Source organism: Carcharodon carcharias, chromosome 5 (assembly GCF_017639515.1).
Source record: "Carcharodon carcharias isolate sCarCar2 chromosome 5, sCarCar2.pri, whole genome shotgun sequence".
Lineage (NCBI taxonomy): Eukaryota > Metazoa > Chordata > Chondrichthyes > Lamniformes > Lamnidae > Carcharodon > Carcharodon carcharias.
In genome coordinates, this window is record NC_054471.1 from 51,608,190 (window position 1) to 51,630,389 (window position 22,200).

At 41.0% G+C, this 22,200-nt stretch overlaps 1 protein-coding gene across 3 annotated transcripts in view; it reads left to right on the forward strand.

Annotated features, from left to right (window-relative positions):
* atg5 (ATG5 autophagy related 5 homolog (S. cerevisiae)) overlaps window positions 1-22,200 on the forward strand; it is a 207,221-nt gene that overhangs the window by 90,769 nt on the left and 94,252 nt on the right. For all 3 annotated transcript variants that reach the window (XM_041188010.1, XM_041188009.1, XM_041188011.1), the window contains exon 6: window positions 14,823-14,917. In XM_041188010.1, the coding sequence (XP_041043944.1) occupies window positions 14,823-14,917 (95 nt within the window). The remainder of the gene's footprint in view (window positions 1-14,822; window positions 14,918-22,200) is intronic.

Consider the following 22,200-nt stretch of genomic DNA (forward strand, 5'->3'; position numbering starts at 1 on the left):
GCGTTTGTGGGTTTGTCAATATTTGCCAAACAGATTTATCATAAACATTACGTGGGTTTCTCTTTTTGCTGTGGAGACTCTTGAAAACGATTCCATCCATGTCAAAAATAAGGATGGTCAAAATTATCAAATTTTTAGTACAGAAATGCTCTTCAAAAACTTGGAGAACAAACTAGTAATATGTGTAAATCGTAACAGCAAACTCTTAACAGTGTATGATATATTATTGTTAAGTGCTCATCAATACCTGATAAAACAAATTGCAAATGGAGGAGGAAAAGATAACCATGAATAACTGAAAGGTAAAGCAGAAAAAGAGAATTGTGAAAATACGTCGTGTTTCCTAAGAACTAAAGTAAAAAGCAACTCCACTTAGATGAGTTACTGAGGTTTTAGGTTTTCAGATAATGACACAACCTGAGTTAAATCTACCAGCCATTTGTTCTTGAGAACATTTCAAAAAGAATTCTACATAGACAAAATATTTTGCAGCTAATCAGCAACCTAATTGAAAATACAGTGCACACAATCTGGAGAATGAATAAAAGTGAGATCAGCCAGCAGTTTAATTATTGAGAAATTTGTCATTTATACTTAAGAGATTAGAGCTTAAAAAATAAGACACCCTGGAGGCACTTTCAGTGAAATTGTATGCCCTCCAATTTCTTGCAGCTCAGCAGATGATAAGCTAAGTACTCCCAGTGTCTGGGAGGGATGTGGGTGTCAATTATGTGTCGTTCATAATTTCATATTATGGAACATGAACAAGAGCCAAGCTTTAATGGTAGCTTTTTAAAGAGATCGACAAATATGTCTTTATCTGTGAGGATGAAAACTCAGGCACTCCAGATTCTAAGCAACACTGGAACTCAGGAAATAGGTAATATTTATGGGTCTTGGATATATATCTGGGGGTATTTGCAAGTGTCTACGAGAAAACTACTGAATTTAGATAACTGGAGTCTTTTTGACCCTAAACCTCAAGTAGAACTGCTTTGAATGTTTGTATGATAAGATAAGGTAATTAGCCATAGTCCACAAAGGCCCATAGGCATCTATCCGCATTAGAGCGAGAGAGAGGCAATTGCGTATGTACAGCATGAGGGGCACCACTCTGCAAGTGTGGGGCAAGGTGAGGAGGTAGGCCTCTATAAACTACCACAGCCAATGGAAATTCAACCCATGTCATTGGAATCATTCTGCAACACACTAGCCATCTAGCCAACTGAGTTAACCGACCCGCACTTTGAATGTTTGTATATCTTGTATAATTAATTCCTCATGCATTTAACAGTTTTGCCAGGAGGAAGGCAAAAGCCAGAGCCAAGAAACGTGGCTCCTTTCATATTATTTCTCAATTGCACTTTGCTTGGGACAGACAACAGATATTTTAAATTTTGCTCATACAATGACCCCTTGGTACGTCTTCTCAGTATGGTGGAACTATATTTATTGAAATATTTGCTTTTAAACTCTACGTTTAAGGTGGAGCACATTGGAAGAACAAAAAAAAAATCCTTTGTCTTAAATTCCCTTTTTACCAATTCTGTTTGGATGAACCATTTCAAGTCTCTTCTCCATGCAGTCAATTGATTAATTGGCATCAATTCAAACAACACCAGTGTGCAACTAAAACAACTTGCACTTATATAGCACCTTTAACATTGTGAAATGTCCAAGTAAGCTTCAAAAGAGTGTAGTCAGAAAACATTGACACCAAGCTGAAGGAGGGCCTAAAACCTTGGAAAGGGCAGGTTTTTTCAGAAGGCCTTAAAGAAGGAGGCGGGGGATGGAGAGACAAGGGTTTAGGGGAGAAGTTCTAGAGTTTAGGATGTGGATGGCTGAAGGCGCAGGAACCAATTGTGGAGAGAAGGGAGTCAGGAAGAGGCCAGGATTGGAAAGTTCTGAGTTGTAGGGCTGAAGGTTGTTACAGAGATGAGGAGCTATGAGACTGGAAGGATTTGAAAATGTTGATGAAAACTTTAACTTGAGACATTAACCAACTGGGAACAGTCTAGTGAGAGAATATAGCTGTTGTGTAAAGGAAATATAATTCAAGTTAGCATATGAACAACAGAGCTTAAATTTATAGAGATTGGATGATAGAAGGCTGGTCAGGAAAGCATTAACAAAGTTGCCTGGAGGTAACAAAAGCATGACTGTGGGTTTCAACAGCTAATGGGCTGAGACAGGGTTAGAGATAGGCAGTATTGCAAAGGTGGAAGTAGTCAGCCTTGGTGATGGTGAGGATTATAGATTTGAACACTCAGCTCATGCCCCAATAGGATGCTGAGTTCCAAACATTCTGATACAGCCTGTGATAGTGACTGGGAAGGGGATGAAATCAGTGGTGTGGAATCAAAATTGTGATGATGGCCAATTTTGAATTGGAAAAAAGTACAGCTCATCCAGTATTAGATACCATGCACGCTGTTTGACAACAGAGTTGATGGAGGGATCGAGAGGGTGGGTGATGAGGTGGAACTGGGTGTCACCCATGTACATATGCAACTGATATGTCTTTGGAATGATGTTTCCAATGGATAGTATGAAATTGAGATGTAAGAGAAAGTTGAGGAAAGATAATTAGGGACAGGGGAGCCCAGGTCAGGTGCTATTGAGATGTTTGTGCTGTATTTCACACCTGAAAATGAAGGCAAGAGCAACTGGGCTGACTGTGGACAGACTTTCTGTCTGAGGTTTTCAACAGAAAAAGAGAGACAGACAGGCAAGGCTGCAGCTGGTGCAGTCAGCAGAGGGGAGAAGGGTTGTGAGTCCTCTGCAAGCTATGAGGCAGAATGTAGGAGGGAAAGTGGTCTCTGATCAAAGAGATGCATCCGTAGCATTTTAAGGGCTCTGGAAGATTTTCCCTTCAAACAGCTGGAGGAGAAATTGTCGGAATGGGTCTTACGAGTGGTAGTCATATGAACATGCAAACATGTAGGGAATTCTCCGAAAACTAATGGTAGTGCCTTTCAGCAGTCATTCAAATTTACAGCTGAGCAAAGCAGGGAAACATGACCCCATTGGAAGCTGGGAGTAACTGTGGACTATTTCCTATAAAGACTGCAATTCTGTGGAGAGCATGGTGTATAGAGTGTTAGTTGCCTACTAGGTCATTTTTATTGATAATGTTTTTAGCTTGTTTATTACAATAAAAGACTTAAAACTTGAAATCTCTAAGTTGGTCACTGGGAATTCAAGTATCGTGTTAAAAGTTATTGGTCTCTAGGGGGATTGTAACATAACTGACAGCAATGATGGTTGATAGAAAAACATAACTAAAAATTGACAACTGAAAATAAGATTTTGTACAGAAAGTACACACCCTTGTCAGATTTTTACATATATGTTAGCAGGATTGGTGGTTGTACATCATTATCGAAGCATGTTGCTTCTTCCCCTCATTGTCATTCCTTTTCTTGGGTAGTCATATTTGGTTAGGGATAGAGCATTTTTGTTGAAGTACTGGAAGTTAGCGATCAACATTGTCCATCTCCATTGGAGCTTCTTTAGTTGCTAATGAGATAAGAGAGTGTGTTTCAATTCTATACTTTGTACTAGCCATCAGCCCTATGTCTCAACTTGTAACCTCCCACTCCTTCCTAAGTGTCCCAAACACCTATTTTTCCATAATCAGCCACCTCAGCCCTTCACTAGAATTCTTTCCTTAAAGCATAAAGTAACTTTGTTACTGTACTCTTAATATCTTGTGTGAAACCTATTTTTTCAACCTTGTTGATCACTTCTGCTGAACATTTTATTGCTGTGCCATGCCTGTCTTTCCTCTGTAAAACCTTCAGATGTTTTATTGAATTAAGGAGGCTGTATAAATGTGTGTTAAATGAGACTAGTGTGGTGCCATCAGAATCTATCCTCACCAGTGCCTCAGTATTGTAGAGTTTTATAAGTGGCTGCTGACTACTGTGTGCCGCTCTTGTGCAATTTATTTAATTGTTTTTTTCCACCTGAATTTTAGGAAACCTTCTGTAGCACTGTTGTTATAAAATGCAAAATGACCTCAGAGCATCCTTTACAGCCAGTGAAGCAGTTTTTAAGTGCAAGTTTTGTAAATTGGGAAATGAAGCAGCCAAATTGCATGCAACAATGACAATAGCCAGATAATGTTTTAAATGTAATTTGATGGATAAATATTGGCCCGGACACCAGACAGAACTCCCTTGTCCCTCATCGAATGGCACCATAGGATCTTTTACATCCACATAAGAGGGCAGACTGGACTTCAGCCTTACCTGAAAAGTACAACCCCTGACAGTGCAGTACTCCCTCAGTACTGCACTAAAGTTTCAGCCTGGATTATGTACTCAAGGTTCAGAAATGGGATTTAAAACCACAACCTCCTGCCTTGGGGGTGAGAGTACTGTAGCTGAGATAAAGCTGACACTATGCAGTGTGCGAGAGATGTAGTAAAATGGGCAGTGGTCATGAAGTTTTTCATAAAATAATTATAATTCTTTTCAATATTTTAGATAAATTAAGATCTAAAGTTATATCCTGTTCTCTGGATGAGTGAAGATAATTCTAAATGGATGGAATCTTCAACTTTTGGTTGAAATTTGAATACCAACATGTGATGGGTTTCTTAAGTAATCCGTTGAACTGTTTTATAGTTTCAGCATGACGCACTGAATTTCCTTGGCATTAGTCATTCTGTCATTAAAACACTGCTGTTTAAAAACATGCAAATATTTACCACTGTATATTTATAATATAAGATCATAAGACATAGGAGTAGAAATTAGGCCATTCTGCCCATCGAGTCTGCTCTGCCATTCAATCATGGCTGATAAGTTTCTCAACTCCATTCTCCTGCCTTCTCTCCGTAACCTTTGATCCCCTTACCAATCAAGAACCTATCTATCTCGGTCTTAAATACACTCAATGACCTGGCATCCACAGCCTTCTGTGGCAATGAATTCCATAGATTCACCACTTTCTGGCTAAAGAAGTTTCTTCTCATCTCTGTTCTAAAAGGTCTTCCCTTTACTCTGAGGCTGTTCCCTCGGTTCCTAGTCTCTCCTACTAATGGAAACATCTTCCCCATGTCCACTCTATCCAGGCCTTTCAGTATTCTTTAAGTTTCAATCAGATCCCCTCTCATCCTTCTAAACTCCATCAAGTATAGACCCAGAGTCCTCAAACGTTCCTCATATGTTAAGCCTTTCATTCCTGGAATCATTCTCGTGAACCTCCTCTGGACCTTCTCCAGGGCCAGCACGTCATTCCTAAGATACGGTGCCCAAAATTGCTCACAATATTCTAAATGTGGTCTCACTAGAACCTTATGAAGCCTCAGCAGCACATCCCTGCTTTTATATTCTAGTCCTCTCGCAATAAATGCCAACATTGCATTTGCCTTCCTAACTAACGACTCAAGCTGCAAGTTAAACTTAAGAGAACCCTGGACAAGGACTCCCAAGTCCCTTTGCACTCCAGATTTCTGAATTCTCTCCCCATTTAGAAAATAGTCTATGCCTCTATTCTTCCTACCAAAGTGCATGACCTCACACTTCCCCATGTTGTAGTCCATCTGCCACTTCTTTGCCCATTCTCCTAATCTGTCCAAATCCTTCTGCAGCCTCCCCGCCTCCTCAATACTACCTGTCCCTCCACCTATCTTTGTATTATCTGCAAACTTAGCCAGGATGCCCTCAGTTCCTTCATCTAGATCACTAATGTATAAAGTGAAAAGTTGTGGTCCCAACACTGATCCCTGCGGAACTCCACTAGTCACCGGCCGCCATCCTGAGAAGGACCCCCTTATCCCCACTCTCTGCCTCCTGCCAGACAGCCAATCTTCTATCCATGCTAGTACCTTGCCTCTAACACCATGGGCTCTTATGTTACTGAGCAGCCTCCTGTGCGGCACTTTGTTAAAGGCCTTCTGGAAGTCCAAGTAGATAACATCCATTGGCTCTCCTTTGTCTAACCTCGTTACCTCCTCAAAGAACTCTAACAGATTTGTCAGGCATGACCTCCCCTTGTAATAACCAAATATCAGCTTGCTTACTGCAATAATTGATGTTGTGCCTAAGCTATAAAAGAAGAATAAGCTTCTTTCAAATATTTATGGAACCCCAGGTTTCTTATTTTAATTGTATCAACGGCCAAGTAAATGTAATAAATGCATTTGGTGCAGGTTTAACTTTGGTTTACCAGGCTATATTGCCCTTGCTTTCAATTGTACAAGCTGCTTTTGCTGCTGAACTTCCTCTGTTGCAACAGCATTTTAACCTGATGTGTATATAGTGTGTATGTGAAAGTTGGTATTTCTTGTTATGAATTTTGAAGCTAATTGAACATTTGTTACTTCTGGTGACTTTACATCGGTTCTTCGTTTCAGCAAAGCCTAACTTAGAATTTAGCAAGAAGCGAGAATATAGGATTATGCGCAGTCCCTTAAGTATTCCATTCTTCTCTGAACTTATTTTACACTGGTAACTGGTAAAGGTGAATAGTTCCACAATTGTCAAATTCATCAAGTTTAATGTACCACAAGTACTCAGTTCACTAGAAAAAGTAAATTTGATACATGTGTTAAAAGTATCAACTGTGACTATGGGCACAACAAAGGCTAAAGCCACTGAAAATAATTATTAAATGATGCATTTGAAAATAATTTGCTGTAAGGCTACAAATACAATTAAATAACTCCCTCTAGTCTTCAGAAAACTTTCATTCAGCTTGCAGTTGGGACTGAAACTTAAAAGAGTAAATATACTGAGGATGACTTCCTGAAAGTATTCCTTCCTGAAAGTGCAGACGTGCCTTTCATCAAGTGAGATTCTACAACTAAACGGACTGCAGTATTGCTTCCCTGGAGTATCTCTAGGTTCAACTAATAAATCTAGAAGCACAGTCAATATATAGTGTTTGGGAGCAAAATCTATGAAGGGCTGGCTGTATTAAATGAGTCAGCGAATGCAGAAGCCCTCCCAGATTGGAAAGAGGCTGACTCTTTTCAAAAAGGTGACAAAATAAATCTGGTAACTACTTCATTATCATAAATTGCAAAAGGTTCGCCTGTGTCACATGGTAATGATATTTAATTAAAACTGATAAACGTATATACGATTACTAGTATGCTAAGTAAAATTTGGAAATGGTTAAGGAATGGTCTGAAAGTAAAAAAACATTGGGTATTAGCTAGGTGAGCAAAGGGAATTGCACTGAACAGAATTCACCGTCCTAGGGATCCTAATACTTCTAATCTACTTGACTGGTCTAAATTCAGAAACCTGAAACTCAGTTCAAATTGACCAGATTTGCTGATGAAGCTAAACTGGGTGAAGAATAGTAGAGTCTGACAAAACAGACAAGAATAAAGCATACCAAGGCGCTTCACAAAGGCAAAAAAAAAAATTGACACTGAGCCACATTGATGGGACAATAGGGAAGATGACCAGAACTTGGTCAACCATTAATCCTGGAAGTGAATTCATATCCTCACAATTTTGTAAAGACAATTCTCCTACCTTCAGTTCTAACTATCTTGCACTTAACCTTCTTTCTATGACACATGCTTCTGATCCCTGGGTTCAGTATGCTTCCACCTACCCTTTTCCATCTTGTCATTTAAAAATATCTATCGTATTGCCCTTTAACAATTCCACTTTTTTTAAAGTCCTTTTTGTATTTGTATTTTCTCACATCAGGCAGCATCCTAATGAACCTACTGTGTACCTGCTCTAAAATCTCTGTCCCTATTAAGCATGAAGCGCAATACTGCAGACAGGCAATTATATCCCAAGAACGAATTTACAATAAATTCAGTTTTTTTCACCTACCTGTACATTGAGTTAAGTAGCCTGAAATTATTTGGATCAGCTGAACCCCTCATTTTAAAAATCAATTTTACGTTGGCTATGCTGCAGTCCTCAGGCAAACCCCAAAATCATTAGAGCCCTCGTTTACTCGTTTACTTCTTAATAGAATATCCTTTTTCTGTAGCTTTGTAATCTCTTTTTAAAAAGGATTCCATAGTCCTGCATGCCATATTTCTCCTCACTGCACTTTAGCAAGCTCTTCCTCCTCTTTCTAAAATGTGTCTTAAAGCAATCTGGTATTCTAGTTTTTGTACTGACTTGTTCTCTTTCTCGTTGGATCTTAACCGTTAGCATATTGTAGTCACTAACCCAAGGTGCTTATCTCTAGTCTGTTTCGTTACTCATAACCAAATCTAGCAATGCCTCTGCCCTTGTAGCCTAATAACATAATGCTTGTGGAAGAAGACTTGTTTTTTTTTCTTTATTCTTTTATGGTAAGCAAAAGCCCATGAGATTCAGGGTAATGTGGCAAACTGGATAAAAGGTTGGCTTTGTAACAGGAAACAAAGGGTAATGGAAAGTTGTTTCAAGTGTTGTTCCACAGGGCTCGGTATTGGGTCCCTTGCTGTTTGTGTTTATATGTTAATGATTTGGACTTGAACTTGGGAGGCACGATTGGGAAGTTTGCAGATGACACAAAGTTTGGCCGCGTAGTGTAAGAGGATAGCCATAATCTCCAAAACGATATAGATGGGTTGGTGGAGCGGGCTGTAAAGTGGCAGATGGAGAAGTGTGAGGTCATACATTTAGGGAGGTCAAACAGTTACAGGGATTACACAATAAATGGAAATATACTAAGAGGGGTAGATGAAGTGAGAGATCTTGGCATACAAGTACACAGGTCCATGAAGGCAGCAGTTCAAGTGGACAAGGTTGCAAAGAAAGCATATGGAATGCTCTCCTTCGTTGGCAGAGGTATAGAATATAAAAGTAAGGATATAATGTTGGAATTGTATAAAACACTGGTGAGGCCACAACTGGAGTATTGTGTGCAGTTCTGGTCACCACATTACAGGAAGGATGTAATAACTCTGGAGAGAGTGCAGAGGAGGTTTACAAGGATGTTGTCAGGGTTACAAAAGTGTAGCTACGAGGAGAGATTGGATAGGTTGGGGTTATTTTCTTCAGAACAAAGAAGGCTGAGAGATGACTTGATTGAGGTGTACAAAATTATGAGGAGAATAGATAGAGTGGACATGATAAAATTGTTTCCCTTGGTGGAGAATTCTGGAACCAAGGGACATAGATTCAAGATAAGTACCAGAAGGTGTAGGGGCACCCCTTCCACAAACATTCACTCCCTCCACCACCGAGGAACAGTGGCAGCAGTGTGTACCATCCACAAGATGTGCTGCAGAAGCTCACCAAGACTCCTTAGGCAACATCTTCCAAACCCACAACCGCTACCATCTAGAAGCACAAAGACAGATAAGTGGCAGAAGGTGTAGGGGGACCTGAGGAAGAACTTTTTTAAGCAGAGTGTAGTGGGTGTCTGGAATTCACTGCCCAAGTTGATGGTAGAGGCAGAAACTCTAAACTCTTTTTAAAAAGTACCTGGATCTGCACCTGTAAGCTGCAGGGCTATGGGCCGGGTGCAGGAAGGTGGGATTAGAAAGGGTGTCCTCAGGCTGGCATGGACAAGATGGGCTGAATGGCTTCCTTCTGTGCTTTAACTTTTCTATGGGATGTGGGCATAGCTGGCAAGGCCAACGTTTGCCCATTCCTAATTTGATGCCCATTCTTAATTGCCCTTGAAATGAGTGACTTGCTCAGCCATGTAGAGGTCAGTTAAGAATCAGCCCATTTCTGTGGATTTGGAGTCCAGATTGTAGATCTGTAAGCCAGACATCAACATACGGGGGCTTTCCATTGACCAGAAACCAAACTGGACTAGCCATATAAATACTGTGGCTACAGGGGCAGATCAGAGACTAGAAATTCTGCAGTGAGTAACTCACCCCCTGACTCCCCAAAGCCTGTCCGCCATCTATAAGGCACAAGTCAGGAGTGTGATGGAATACTCTCCACTTGTCTGGATGAGTACAGCTCCAACTCAAGAAGCTTGACACCATCAAAGTCAAAGCAGCCCACTTGATTGGCACCCCTTCCACAAACATTCACTCCCTCCACCACCGAGGAACAGTGGCAGCAGTGTGTACCATCCACAAGATGCACTGCAGAAGCTCACCAAGACTCCTTAGGCAACATCTTCCAAACCCACAACCGCTACCATCTAGAAGGACAAGGACAGCAGACACATGGAAACCCAACCACCTAGAAGTTCCCCTCAAGCCACTCATCACCCTGACTTGGAAATATATCACTTCCTTCACTGAAGTCAGTTTACCACCACCTTCTCAAGGGCAATTAGGGATGGGCAGGCAGTAAATGCTGGCCCTTACGTTAATTTACATTCTGTAAATTAATTTTTTAAAAAGACCAGATAAGGATGCCAGATTTCTTCCCCTAAAGGACATTAGTGAACCAGATGGGTTTTTACAGTAATTGATGACAATATCATGGTCACTTTTACTGAGGCTGGCTTTATATTTCAGAACTATTCATTGAATTTAAATTCCACCAGGTGCTGTGGTGAGGGCATTAGCCTGGGCCTCTGGATTAATAGTTCAGTGATGTTACCACTACGTCACTGTCGCCCCTTAAAGACACATTTTATTGTGTCTTCTCTCTCTGCACCAATAATTAAATACTTAAAATCTGTCAGAACAGTAATAATGTTAATCCACTCATCTTTCTAACTACAAGCTTTCTCTTCCATTTATTTCTTGCAAGTTGAGGTCAAAAGGTCTTGACTATACCTCTTTCTTGTCTACATTAACCCTTGAAGGGAAACAACCAGGATGGTATATTGTAGAGGTACATGAGTACTAAATGGAATAGAAAAGTTAATCTGGAGCACTATTTCAAAATAGCCCATGATAAAAAGACAAGAGGACGTAGGTAGACAGGAAGCACATTTTCTCACAAAACGTGATCAATGCCTGGAATGGTTAACATTTGCCGACTGTTTCCCAAGGTCAGTTAGATGATTCTAAATCAGCATAAATTAAAATGAAAGTTTTTTTAAAATGTTTTTAATAGTATAGAATGGAGCATGGTAAATCCATTCTGCTGTAGACTTGCCTTTTGAATACCATGTTTCAATTTTTTAAACTTCGTTCTTGGGATGTCGCTGGCATTCATTGCCTATCCCGAATCGACCGGCAGAAGATGGTGGTGAACTGCCTTTTTGAACTGCGGCAGACCATGTGGTGTAGTTACATCCACAATGCTGTTAGTGGGGGACTTCCAGAACCTTGACCAAATGACAGTGAGGCAACAATATAGTTCCAATTTAGAGTGGTGGATGACTTGGAGGGAAATTTGCAGGTGGTGGTGGTGTTCCCATGCACTTGCTTTTAGATGGTAAAGGTTGCTGGTTTGGGAGTTTTTCTTAAATTTTTTTATGGGATGTGGACATCGCTGGCAATGCTAGCATTTATTGCCCATCCCTAATTACCCTTAAGTGGTGAGCTGCCGCCTTGAATTGTTGTAGTCCTTGTGTAGTTACACCCAGAGTGCTGTTAGGAAAGGACTGCCAGGATTTTGAACCAGAGTCAGTGATGAAGTGACAAGTGAGGATGATGTGTGACTTGGCAGGATGCTTGCAGATGGTGGTGTTCTCATACATCTGCTGCCCTCGTTCTTCTCAGTGATAGAGTTCTAGGGTCTGGAAGTCACTAATGAAGAAACCTTGGTGAGTTACAGCAATGCCTCTTGTATCTGGTGTACAGCACTGCCACTGTGTGGCGGTGGAGTGAATGTCTGAGGGGGTGTTGGTCAAACACCCTGCTTTGTCCTGGATGGTGTCGAATTTCTTGTGTGTTGTTGAAGCTGCACTCGTCCAGGCAGGTTTGATATTCCATCGCACCTTTGACTTGTGCCTTCTAGCTGGTATACAGGCTTTGGGGAGCCAGCAGGTGAATTACTTGCTGTCGAACAACCAGCCTCTGGTAGCCACAGTATTTATATGGCTGATCTGGTTTAATTTCTGGTCAATGGTAAGCCCCCAGAATGTTGATGGCAGGGGATTCGGTGATGGTAATATAGGCCCAGACCTTCCAATCTCTGGATGGACGGAGACCGGATCTAACCCAGAGGATGTAATACGGGACCCCTCGAAAGTTCCAACGTAACGAATCTGCAGGAATTATCTGGGAAGTTTCAGCTTCCCATGGGCAATCCCCCAGCACCCTGGAACGTTCTGAAGAAGTCTTCATCTCTAGTTAGAATTGGAGACTTACTTACCTGGATAGTTACCCAGGAAATTTTAGACAGAATAAAACTATGTTTAACTCCTGGGTAACTGTACAACCGACCACACACCTACCCCCGCCTGCCCCAACTTCCCACAGAATCTCTCCCCCCCCACTACACCTGCATGACCCTCCACCTCTCCATTTACCCTTTGACTCCCCTCAATCCGACCTCACCACCCAGGACAGCCTGTCACCAACCCATCCTGCAGCCTACCCATTGCCACTCCTCTGTAGATTCAGTCCATATTCAGTCCATAGTGTTCAACATAGGCACCCTACATCATACTAAAGAAATATTCTGAAAAATACAAAAACCAACAAACTGGTTTGGCTTTGAAAAGGATGGATCTGTTTGGTTTAAATAAATGTCTGCTATGCTTTTTAAAGCTTGTGTCATTGACATTCTTGTATTTTAACCATTTCCTTCAACATATTAAACACCTTTTCGTTTCGGTTTTCCCATGGGAAATTTGAGGCACTGATTTTACTTTCATCCTCTTACAATGTTATATCATTTTCCTTTCTATTTTTCTCTTGGGAATAAATCTTTTTTGTCTTGTTTATGGTACTGGAGGGAAATAACACCAACAGGCCATCAAATTCCCTTTCATCTTCATGATTCATTTTCAAAACAGGATGCTTATCTCAAAGTTATTTGGGTGTTTGCAAAGGTAGCGCAGGATGTTACTGAATTCCCCTTCCACAATGCATGTTAAGAGTTGTACAGCATCTAACCCCTTATTTTGTCCCAAGTACATTAAAATTAATTATATAGTTATACAGCTTGAGACCTTTTCCGTACTGCATGATAATACAGTTTCAGTGATTGGCTTTTTATTTAGAAAAAGTCCTGAAAGGATAGCAAATTGCCACCAGTGACCTCTCTGCTTTGATTTCTCATGACCCTATTACGGCAACAATGACCTATTTGATCAAATGGATATGTGAAAAATGAAGAACAATTGCAGTTGTGCAATGGTTAACATATTGATCTGTTTTTGAATAATTGTGTGGGAATGAACAATTGTTCAGCAAGGAAATCATTAATTGCTTTGTCTCCAATATTTTAAAATGGATCACTTAAAGGTGCCATTCTACTTATTGCTTGCTTTCTTCGTATTTATTAAGGTGGAGGAAAGAAAGGAATATACCCTGAGAGTAATGGCCCCAAAATATGTTAACTGAAGTTGTTCAGTATCAAGTAAAACTGTACAATACATGATTCGATTTTGCTTTCCTCTCTCCAAGAATAATTTTTAATACTTCACAAATTCTTCAATTAATGTATTATTTCAAACCCTCCAAGTGAAGTGATAGATGCATAATGGTAACCTAGCAGTTAGTTTGAATTGTAAATGCACTGCATGCCTAAATATTGCTATTGGTATTAGAATTAAAATAGCAGTTCCATTGTTACATTATTCTGCCATTTTGCAGATGAGTGAGCAGCCTGCATCTTCATCCATCTGCAGCATGACCTTGTTTACTAAGCAGCATGCAATATAATAACTGACAAGACACCAATCTATACTCTTCTTTTAACTTTTGATGCAGGAAGTTTAGATTAGTCATTTAATTCCTGCCCATTGTACATTGATCCCTGCTGAACTTGTGTGTACATGAATGTGAAGTGAAGGCAGGTTTTGCCTTGGCCATGATCCATGATGTCCCGTGGTTGAATAGCCTGCTGGTAATCATGTGTAGATAATGCCCATTGATGAAAGCTAAAAATAACTTGATCACGAAGAAAATCAATAATTCAAACTAACTATAAATCTTTGTGTGATGCATTCCACAAAGAGCTACACTTTGAAAAGTTAAACACCATTGATCTTTGTAGGTGGAGGAGAGCAGGCACAGATTGGGAGTAGAATCTCCTTGCATTTTTCTCTACTTTTCTCCCTCTATCCTCCTGAGTAGGTAATTCATACTAAGTAATGGTCCCCTGGGTATAGGTCACCCTGTGATACATGTCATACTAAGTGGTGAATGTCTGTAGGGACCATCACTGTTGAACCTGTTAGTGTTTCTGAGTGATTCCTACATGCACATCCATTTGTCACGGATGTTGAAGTGGACCTGGATTCTTGGGGGCTGCATATTCTTTTTGTCTCACCTCATCATCCTGTGGGCACTGACGCCAATTGTGTGTCCCAGTATCAACTAGGCTGAAATCAGCTAACTCCATACACTACAGGAATGGAATCTTAAACCTTCTGATCTAGGTAGTTTAAGTACTACACCATGCAATATATTGGAAGCAATATTTGGACCAATGTAAGACTTTTTACTTGAGGCATTTAAAGCTGATTAACTGGCCAATACCTTGAGGGAAAGTTCAAAGTAATTAAATGCAAAGAAACTTTGCAATGAGGCAACGTTACTTCTAAGATGTACAACCTGATTGCTTGAGCCATAATCATTTCTCAGCCCCTTTACCCTGCTGATGATTGTACACGGCTGTGCAATTAATGTAACAAATAGTGAAACTGACCTTTAAGAGTTGAGAATCACTGCTGCGTGGGTGCTGGAGTTCAATCAAACAATAAATGAAGTCAACCAAGCAGTTCCTGTCTAAATTTGAACAGACGAAATTAGTTTTGATTGTAATTTAAATGTTGAAACAGATATTAAAATTTAATTTTTCTTTGTACAGACAAGTTTGACCAGTTTTGGGCCATCAATCGAAAACTTATGGAGTATCCAACAGAGGAAGGAGGTTTCAGATATGTTCCTTTCAGGATATATCAGGTGACAGCCTTCACTGTATAATAGCTGTATCATTGTATGCATGCTTTTATCTCGTAAACAAATTCTCTGTTTTTCCCATAATTGTTTTCCTTTTGGAGTTGTCTTGCTTTAGAGTGGTAGGACAGTAATATAAAGGAACTACTATTTTATTTCGACTTCTAATCAAAATTTCTTTTGACGTAGCAAGTACTGTTACATTTGGTGCATGCCACTCTTATGATTTTTATTTGGCAATTGATAATTTGTAAAAGATCATTTTCAATGGCTTTGAACAAATCAAAATAATTATTTAATTGGATCTCCACTTAATGTCAGTACAGACTTGATGAGCTGACTAGCCTCCTGCTGTGCTGTACTATTGTCTGGTTAACCAGGTTGTATTTGGAAATACACACCAACTTTTGCTCTGCATTTAATATATTGGCCAGGATTTTATGGCTCTGTTGTGGGCAGGACCCACCGCGGGCGAGGTGGTTCCCCATCCAGAAGTCATTTGACTTGCGGCGGAACCAGAAGATCTTGGCAGCGGGCGGGTGTGGAAAATTCCGCCGATAGCTTAATCTTGATGATTCAATGTCCTTTATTTATAGTTATAGCTCACCTTCTGAGCAAGCTGGCAGCTTTCTGATCCTTAATTCGCAGCATCTGGTAATACCCTTGTTTGTTGTTTGGGGGACATAAAAATTGGTGCATGATACTATGAGTTATTTCTTCTCTGTGTGATATTTCAGCGCTTGCAGAGAAGAGAGAGTGCACAATGCATTGTGGGGGTGGTAATTGACACCTGTGCTCCCAAGTTAAAGATTATGGGTAAAGTTTTAAGCAATTACCAGATAAAAATAGGACATACATATCACTGACCTAGTAGTATATAATTATTTACCAGCAAAATAATTTTCAAACATATAGTAAAATTGTTAATACGTTACTACAATTATATACTTTCTGTTTATATCATTGATGTGTAGCATTTTGTAGAATAGAATGCAACAAATGTACTCCTAATGACTGAAACAGTGAAAGACACTTTATTGGAATAGTTTGAAGTTTAGAATGATGATTTCAGAAATAACTACACGATTACTCTCATGTTGGAGTCAACAGTAGCTTGAGCATAAGTTTTTTTTTTCAGGAAAGTTTAAAGAAAAACTAATTGTTAGTGGGCTGGAGTATAGCTATATTTTTAGAATCGGTCAAATGTCAGAAGACAAGGCTTTTAGAACAGCTGCCAACTACTGAGCTGTTCATCCCCAAATATAAAGCACAGGATTTGGCAATAGTGCTAATCAATGTTGGCAAATGTCCACAAAAAGTAGGACAAATCCAACCTGGCCAATTATTTCCTCATCAATCTACTCTTGATCATCAACAAACTAATGGAAAGTGTCGTTGACAGTGCTGTCGAGTGGCACTTACTCATCTATCACCTGCTGACTGCTCAGGGCCACTGAGTTCCTGACCTAATTACAGCCTTAGTCCAAACATGGACAAAAGAGCTGAGCTCAAGAGGTGAGAGTGACTGCCCTTGACATCAAGGCAGCATTTGACCCAGTGTGGCATCAGGGAGCCCTAGCAAAACTGTAGTCAATGGGAAGCAGGCAGAAAACTCTCCACTGGTTGGAGTCGTACCTAACGCAAAGGAAGATGGTTGTGGCTATTGGACGTCAATCATCTCAGTCTCAGGACAACACTGCAGGATTTTCTCAGGGTAGTGCCTTAGGCTTGACCATCTTCAGCTGTTTCATAGAATCATAGAAAGTTTATGCACAGAAAGAGGTCACTTGGCTCATCGTGTCTGTGCCAGTGGAAAAACCAGCCACCCAGCCCAATCTCACTTTCCAACATTTGGTCCTTTACCCTGCAGTTTACTGCATTTAAGGTGCATATCCAGACACCTTTTCAATGAGTTGAGGGCTTCTGCCTCTACTACCCTTTCAGCCAGTGAGTTCCGGACCCAAACAGCCCTCTGAAATGATTTTTCCTCATACCCCCTCTAATCTTTCAATCACTTTAAATCTATGCTTCCTAGTCACTGACCTGTCTGCTAAATTAAGTAGGCCCTTCCCACCCATTCTATCAAGGCTTCTCACAATTTTGTTCATCTCAATCAAATCTCCCCTCAGCCTCCCCACTTCCAAGGAGAATAACTCCAGCCTATCCAATCTTTCCACATGGCTGCGATTTTCCAGCCCTGGCACCATCCTTGTAAATCTCTGTACTGTCTGTAATGACTTGACCAGAACTGCAGACAGTACTCTCAAGTTGTGGTCTAACTAATGTTTCATATAGATCCAAAAAAACCTCCCTGCTCTTACATTCTATGCCTTGGCTAATAAAGGATTCCAAGTGCCGCCTTTACCACCTTATGAACCTGTCCTGCTACCTTCAGGGATCTGTGAACATTTGCTCCAAAGTCTCTCACTTCCTCTACTCTTCTCTGTATCTTCCTATTTATTGTGTAATTGTTTGCCTTGTTTGACCTCCCCAAGTGCATGACCTCAAACATCTCTGAATTCTATTTGCTGCTTTTCTGCCCATCTGGTCAGTCCATTGCATTCTACAGCAATCTTCCTGGCTACTTACCGCACAGTCAATTTTTGTATCATCTGCAAACTTCTTGATCATATCCCCTGCATTTACGTCCAAATAATTAATGGATACCACAAAAAGCAGGGCACCTGGTACTGAGCCTTGCAGAATCCCACTGGGAACAATCAAACAAACATCCATCAATAGCTACCCTTTGTTTCCTGCCACTGAGCCAATTTTGTGTCCAGTTTGCTACATTCCCTTGGATCCAATGGGCTTTGATATTTTTAATCAGTCTATCATGTGACACCTTGTCAAAAGGCTTCCTAAAATCCATGTAGACCATATCAACTGCACTACCCTCGTCAATCCTCCATGTTACTTCCTCAAATAATTTCAGTATTTAGTAAGATATGACCTCCCCTTAACAAATCCATGCTGACTATCTTTGATTAATCCCTACCTTTCTAAGTGACAATTTATCCTATCCCTCAGAATTGATTCCAATAATTTACCCATGACTGAGGTCAAACTGACTGGCCCATAATTATTTGGCCTACCTGCTCTCTTTTTAAATATCTGAGACTGACAGCGGAGCCAGAGAGTTAAAAGAGCATGAAAGGGGCAAGACTGATTGCGGAGCTGGAGAGTTAAAAGAGCGCAAGAAGGAGCAAGACAGAGATAAACACAGTAAATTGTAGTAGACATAGGAATAGCTCTTAATTAAAATAATTAAAATAAATTAGTAAATACTGTAGTAAACACTTTATATAAAGTATAAGGTATGTCAGTGCAGCTCAGCCATGTGGAATGTGCATCTTGTGGCATGTTGGAAGTCGTGCAGGCACAAAGTGCCCTCGATGATTACATCTGCAGGAAGTGTCATCAGTTGCAGGAACTTGAGCTCCAAGTTGCGGAGCTTGAGCGGCAGTTGGAGTCGCTGTGTTGTATCCACAAGGCTGAGGGTTATGTGGATCGCACTTTTAGAGAGATGATTTAGAGAGGAGGCTAAGAAGTACACTGACAGGGAATGGATGACTGCCAGAGTATCCAAGAGAAACAGGCAAGTAGTGTAGGGATCCCCTAAGGCTATCTTGCTCTCTGATCGCTTTTCAATTTTGGATACTGGTGAGCAAGATGTTTCCTCAGAGGACTGCAGCAAGAACCAAGTTTGTGGCACCACAGGTGGTTCAGCTTTGTGTCATCTGCAAATTTGGAGATATTACATTTAGCTCCCTCATCTAAATTATTAATATGTATTATGAATAGCTGGGGACCCAGCACCGATCCCTGAGGTACCCCACTAGTCACTGCCTGCCATTCAGAAAAAGACCCGTTTATTCTTACTCTTTGTTTCCTGTCGGCCAACCAGTTTTCTATCCATCTCAATAAACTAGCCCCAATCCCTTGTGCTTTAAGGTAAGGTCAGCAGATTCCCTTCCCTAAATGAACCAGATGTTTATTTTTTAATGACAATCGGCAATGGTTTTGTGGTGATCATCGGACTTTTAATTCCAGATTTTTATTGAATACAAATTTCACCATCTACCATGGTGGGATTCGAACCCAGGTCCCCAGAGCATTACCCTGAATCTCTGGAATGCCAGTTGAATGACAATACTACTATGCCCCCTATTCAGTGACCCTGCCTCCACCTTTGTTCATAAGATAACCCCTTCATCCCAAGAATCAGTTGAGTGAACCTCCTCTGAACTGTTTATAATGCAATTATTACCTTTCTTAAATAAGGAGACCAAAAGTGTACACAGTATTCTAGATGTGATCTCACCAATGCCCTGTATAATTGTCGTAGAGCTTTCCTAATTTTATATTCCATTCCCCTTGCAATAAACAAAAACATTTCAATAAGATAAAAGCAAAATACTGCAAGTGCTGGAAATCTGAAACAAAAACAAAAATTGCTGGAAAATCTCAGCAGGTCTGACAACATCTGTGGAGAGAAAGATAGCGTTTTGAGTCCATATGACTCTTCTTCAGAATGAAAAACATTTCATTTGCCTTCCTGACTTTCGGTGATTCCTGAGAAAAGATATTCTATCAAAGATTTTTGCCTTGCACTCATCAGGACAGCTAAGTAAGATAAAAAGGAGTGGTGCGGGAAAGAGGGGTTCCATTTCGTGGGGCACTGGCATCAGTATTGGAACAGGAGGGATCTGTACTGTTGGGACGATCTCCACCTGAACCGATCTGGGACCGATGTTCTAGTGAAAAGGGTAAATAGGATGGTCAACAGGACTTTAAACTAGAAAGTGTGGGGTGGGGGGGAACTCCAAGAAGCATGACTGATGGGAAACAAAGCAGCAGGTTAGCATGTGGGGGGGTGAATTCAACTTCATGGAAAATTATAAAAAAACTAAAAAGAAAGGAGAGCCCAGGAGAGGCTATTAGAGTCTCCAGAACACAAAATAGGACAGAGTGTTTGGAAATGGCTAGGAATCTAACTTCAAGCACATCAGATAAAGGGATGACGATGAGAAAGGGGACGGGAAATACAGGACTGAATGCATGCAGTATACGAAATAAGGTATATGAGCTTGTGGCGCAGATTGAAATTGGCAGGTATGATGTGGTGGGCATTACAGAGACATGACTGCAAGGGGATCAGGACTGAAAGCTAAATATCCAAGGATATACATCCTATCGAAAAGATAGGCAGGTTGGCAGAGGGGGTGGGGTTGCTTTGTTAGTAAGAAATGAAATTAAATCAATAGCAAGAAGTGATGTAGGGTCAGATGATGTAGAATCTGTGTGGGTAGAGTTGAGGAACAGCAAAGGTTAAAAAAACCATAATGGGAGTTATGTACAGGCCTCCGAACAGTAGTCAGGATGTGGGGCACAAGATACACCAGGAGATAGAAAAGGTGTGTAAGAAAGGCAAGGTTACAGTGATCATGGGGGATGTCAATATGCAGGTAGACTGGGAAAATCAGGTTGGTAGTGGATCCAAGAAAAGGAATTTGTGGATTGTCTACAGATGGCTTTTTGGAGCAGCTTGTGGTGGAGCCCACTAGGGAACAGGCAATTCTAGATTTAGTGGTGTGTAATGAGGCAGATTTGATAAGGGAGCTTAAGGTAAAGGAACCCTTAGGAGAAAGTGACCATACTATGATAGAATTTACCCTGCAATTTGAGAGGAAAAAGCTGGAATCAGATGTAACGGTATTGCAGTTGAATAAAGGCAACTACAGAGGCATGAGGGAGGAGCTGGCCAGAATTGATTGGGAGATGAGCCTAGCAGGAAAGACAGTGGAACAGCAATGGCAGGAGTTTCTGGGAGTAATTTGGGAAACACAGCAAAACTTCATCCCTAGGAAGAAGAAGCGTACTAAAGGGAGGATGAGGCAACCATGGCTGACAAGGGAAGTCAGGGACAGCATAAAAGCTAAAGAGAAAGCATACAATGCAGCGAAGAGCAGTGGGAAACCAGGGGATTGGGAAGCCTACAAAGACCAACAGAGGACAACTAAAAAAGAGATAAGGAGGGAGAAGATTAAATATGAGGGTAAACTAGCCAGTAATATAAAAGAAGATTGCAAGAGTTTTTTTTAGATATATAAAGGGTAAGAGAGAGGCAAAAGTGGACATTGGGCCGCTGGAAAATGAAGCTGGAGAAGTAGTAGTGGGGAACAAAGAAATGGCGGAGGAGCTGAATAGGTACTTTGCCTCAGTCTTCACAATGGAAGACACGAGTGACATCCACAAAGTTTAAGAGAGTCGGGGGGCAGAGGTGAGTATGGTGGCCATTACCAAGGAGAAGGTGCTAGGAAAACTGAAAGGTCTGAAGGTGGATAAATCACCTGGACCAGATGGATTACACCCCAGAGTTCTGAAGGAGATAGCTGAAGAGATAGTGGAGGCGTTAATGGTGATCTTTCAGGAATCACTGGAGTCAGGGAGGGTCCCAGAGGACTGGAAAATCGCTAATGTAACCCCCCTATTTAAGAAGGGAGTGAGGCAAAAGACAGGAAATTACAGGCCGATTAGCCTGACCTCGGTCGTTGGTAAGATTTTAGAGTCCATTATTAAGGATGCGATTTCAGAATACTTGGAAGTGCATGGTAAAATCGGGCAAAGTCAGCATAGTTTCATCAAGGGGTCATGCCTGACAAATCTGTTAGAATTCTTTGAGGAGGTTAGACAAAGGAGAGCCAATGGATGTTATCTACTTGGACTTCCAGAAGGCCTTTAACAAAGTGCCGCACAGGAGGCTGCTCAGTAACATAAGAGCCCATGGTGTTAGAGGCAAGGTACTAGCATGGATAGAAGATTGGCTGTCTGGCAGGAGGCAGAGAGTGGGGATAAGGGGGTCCTTCTCAGGATGGCGGCCGGTGACTAGTGGAGTTCCGCAGGGATCAGTGTTGGGACCACAACTTTTCACTTTATACATTAGTGATCTAGATGAAGGAACTGAGGGCATCCTGGCTAAGTTTGCAGATAATACAAAGATAGGTGGAGGGACAGGTAGTATTGAGGAGGCGGGGAGGCTGCAGAAGGATTTGGACAGATTAGGAGAATGGGCAAAGAAGTGGCAGATGGACTACAACATGGGGAAGTGTGAGGTCATGCACTTTGGTAGGAAGAATAGAGGCATGGACTATTTTCTAAATGGGGAGAGAATTCAGAAATCTGGAGTGCAAAGGGACTTGGAAGTCCTAGTCCAGGATTCTCTTAAGGTTAACTTGCAGGTTGAGTCGGTAGTTAGGAAGGCAAATGCAATGTTGGCATTTATTTCA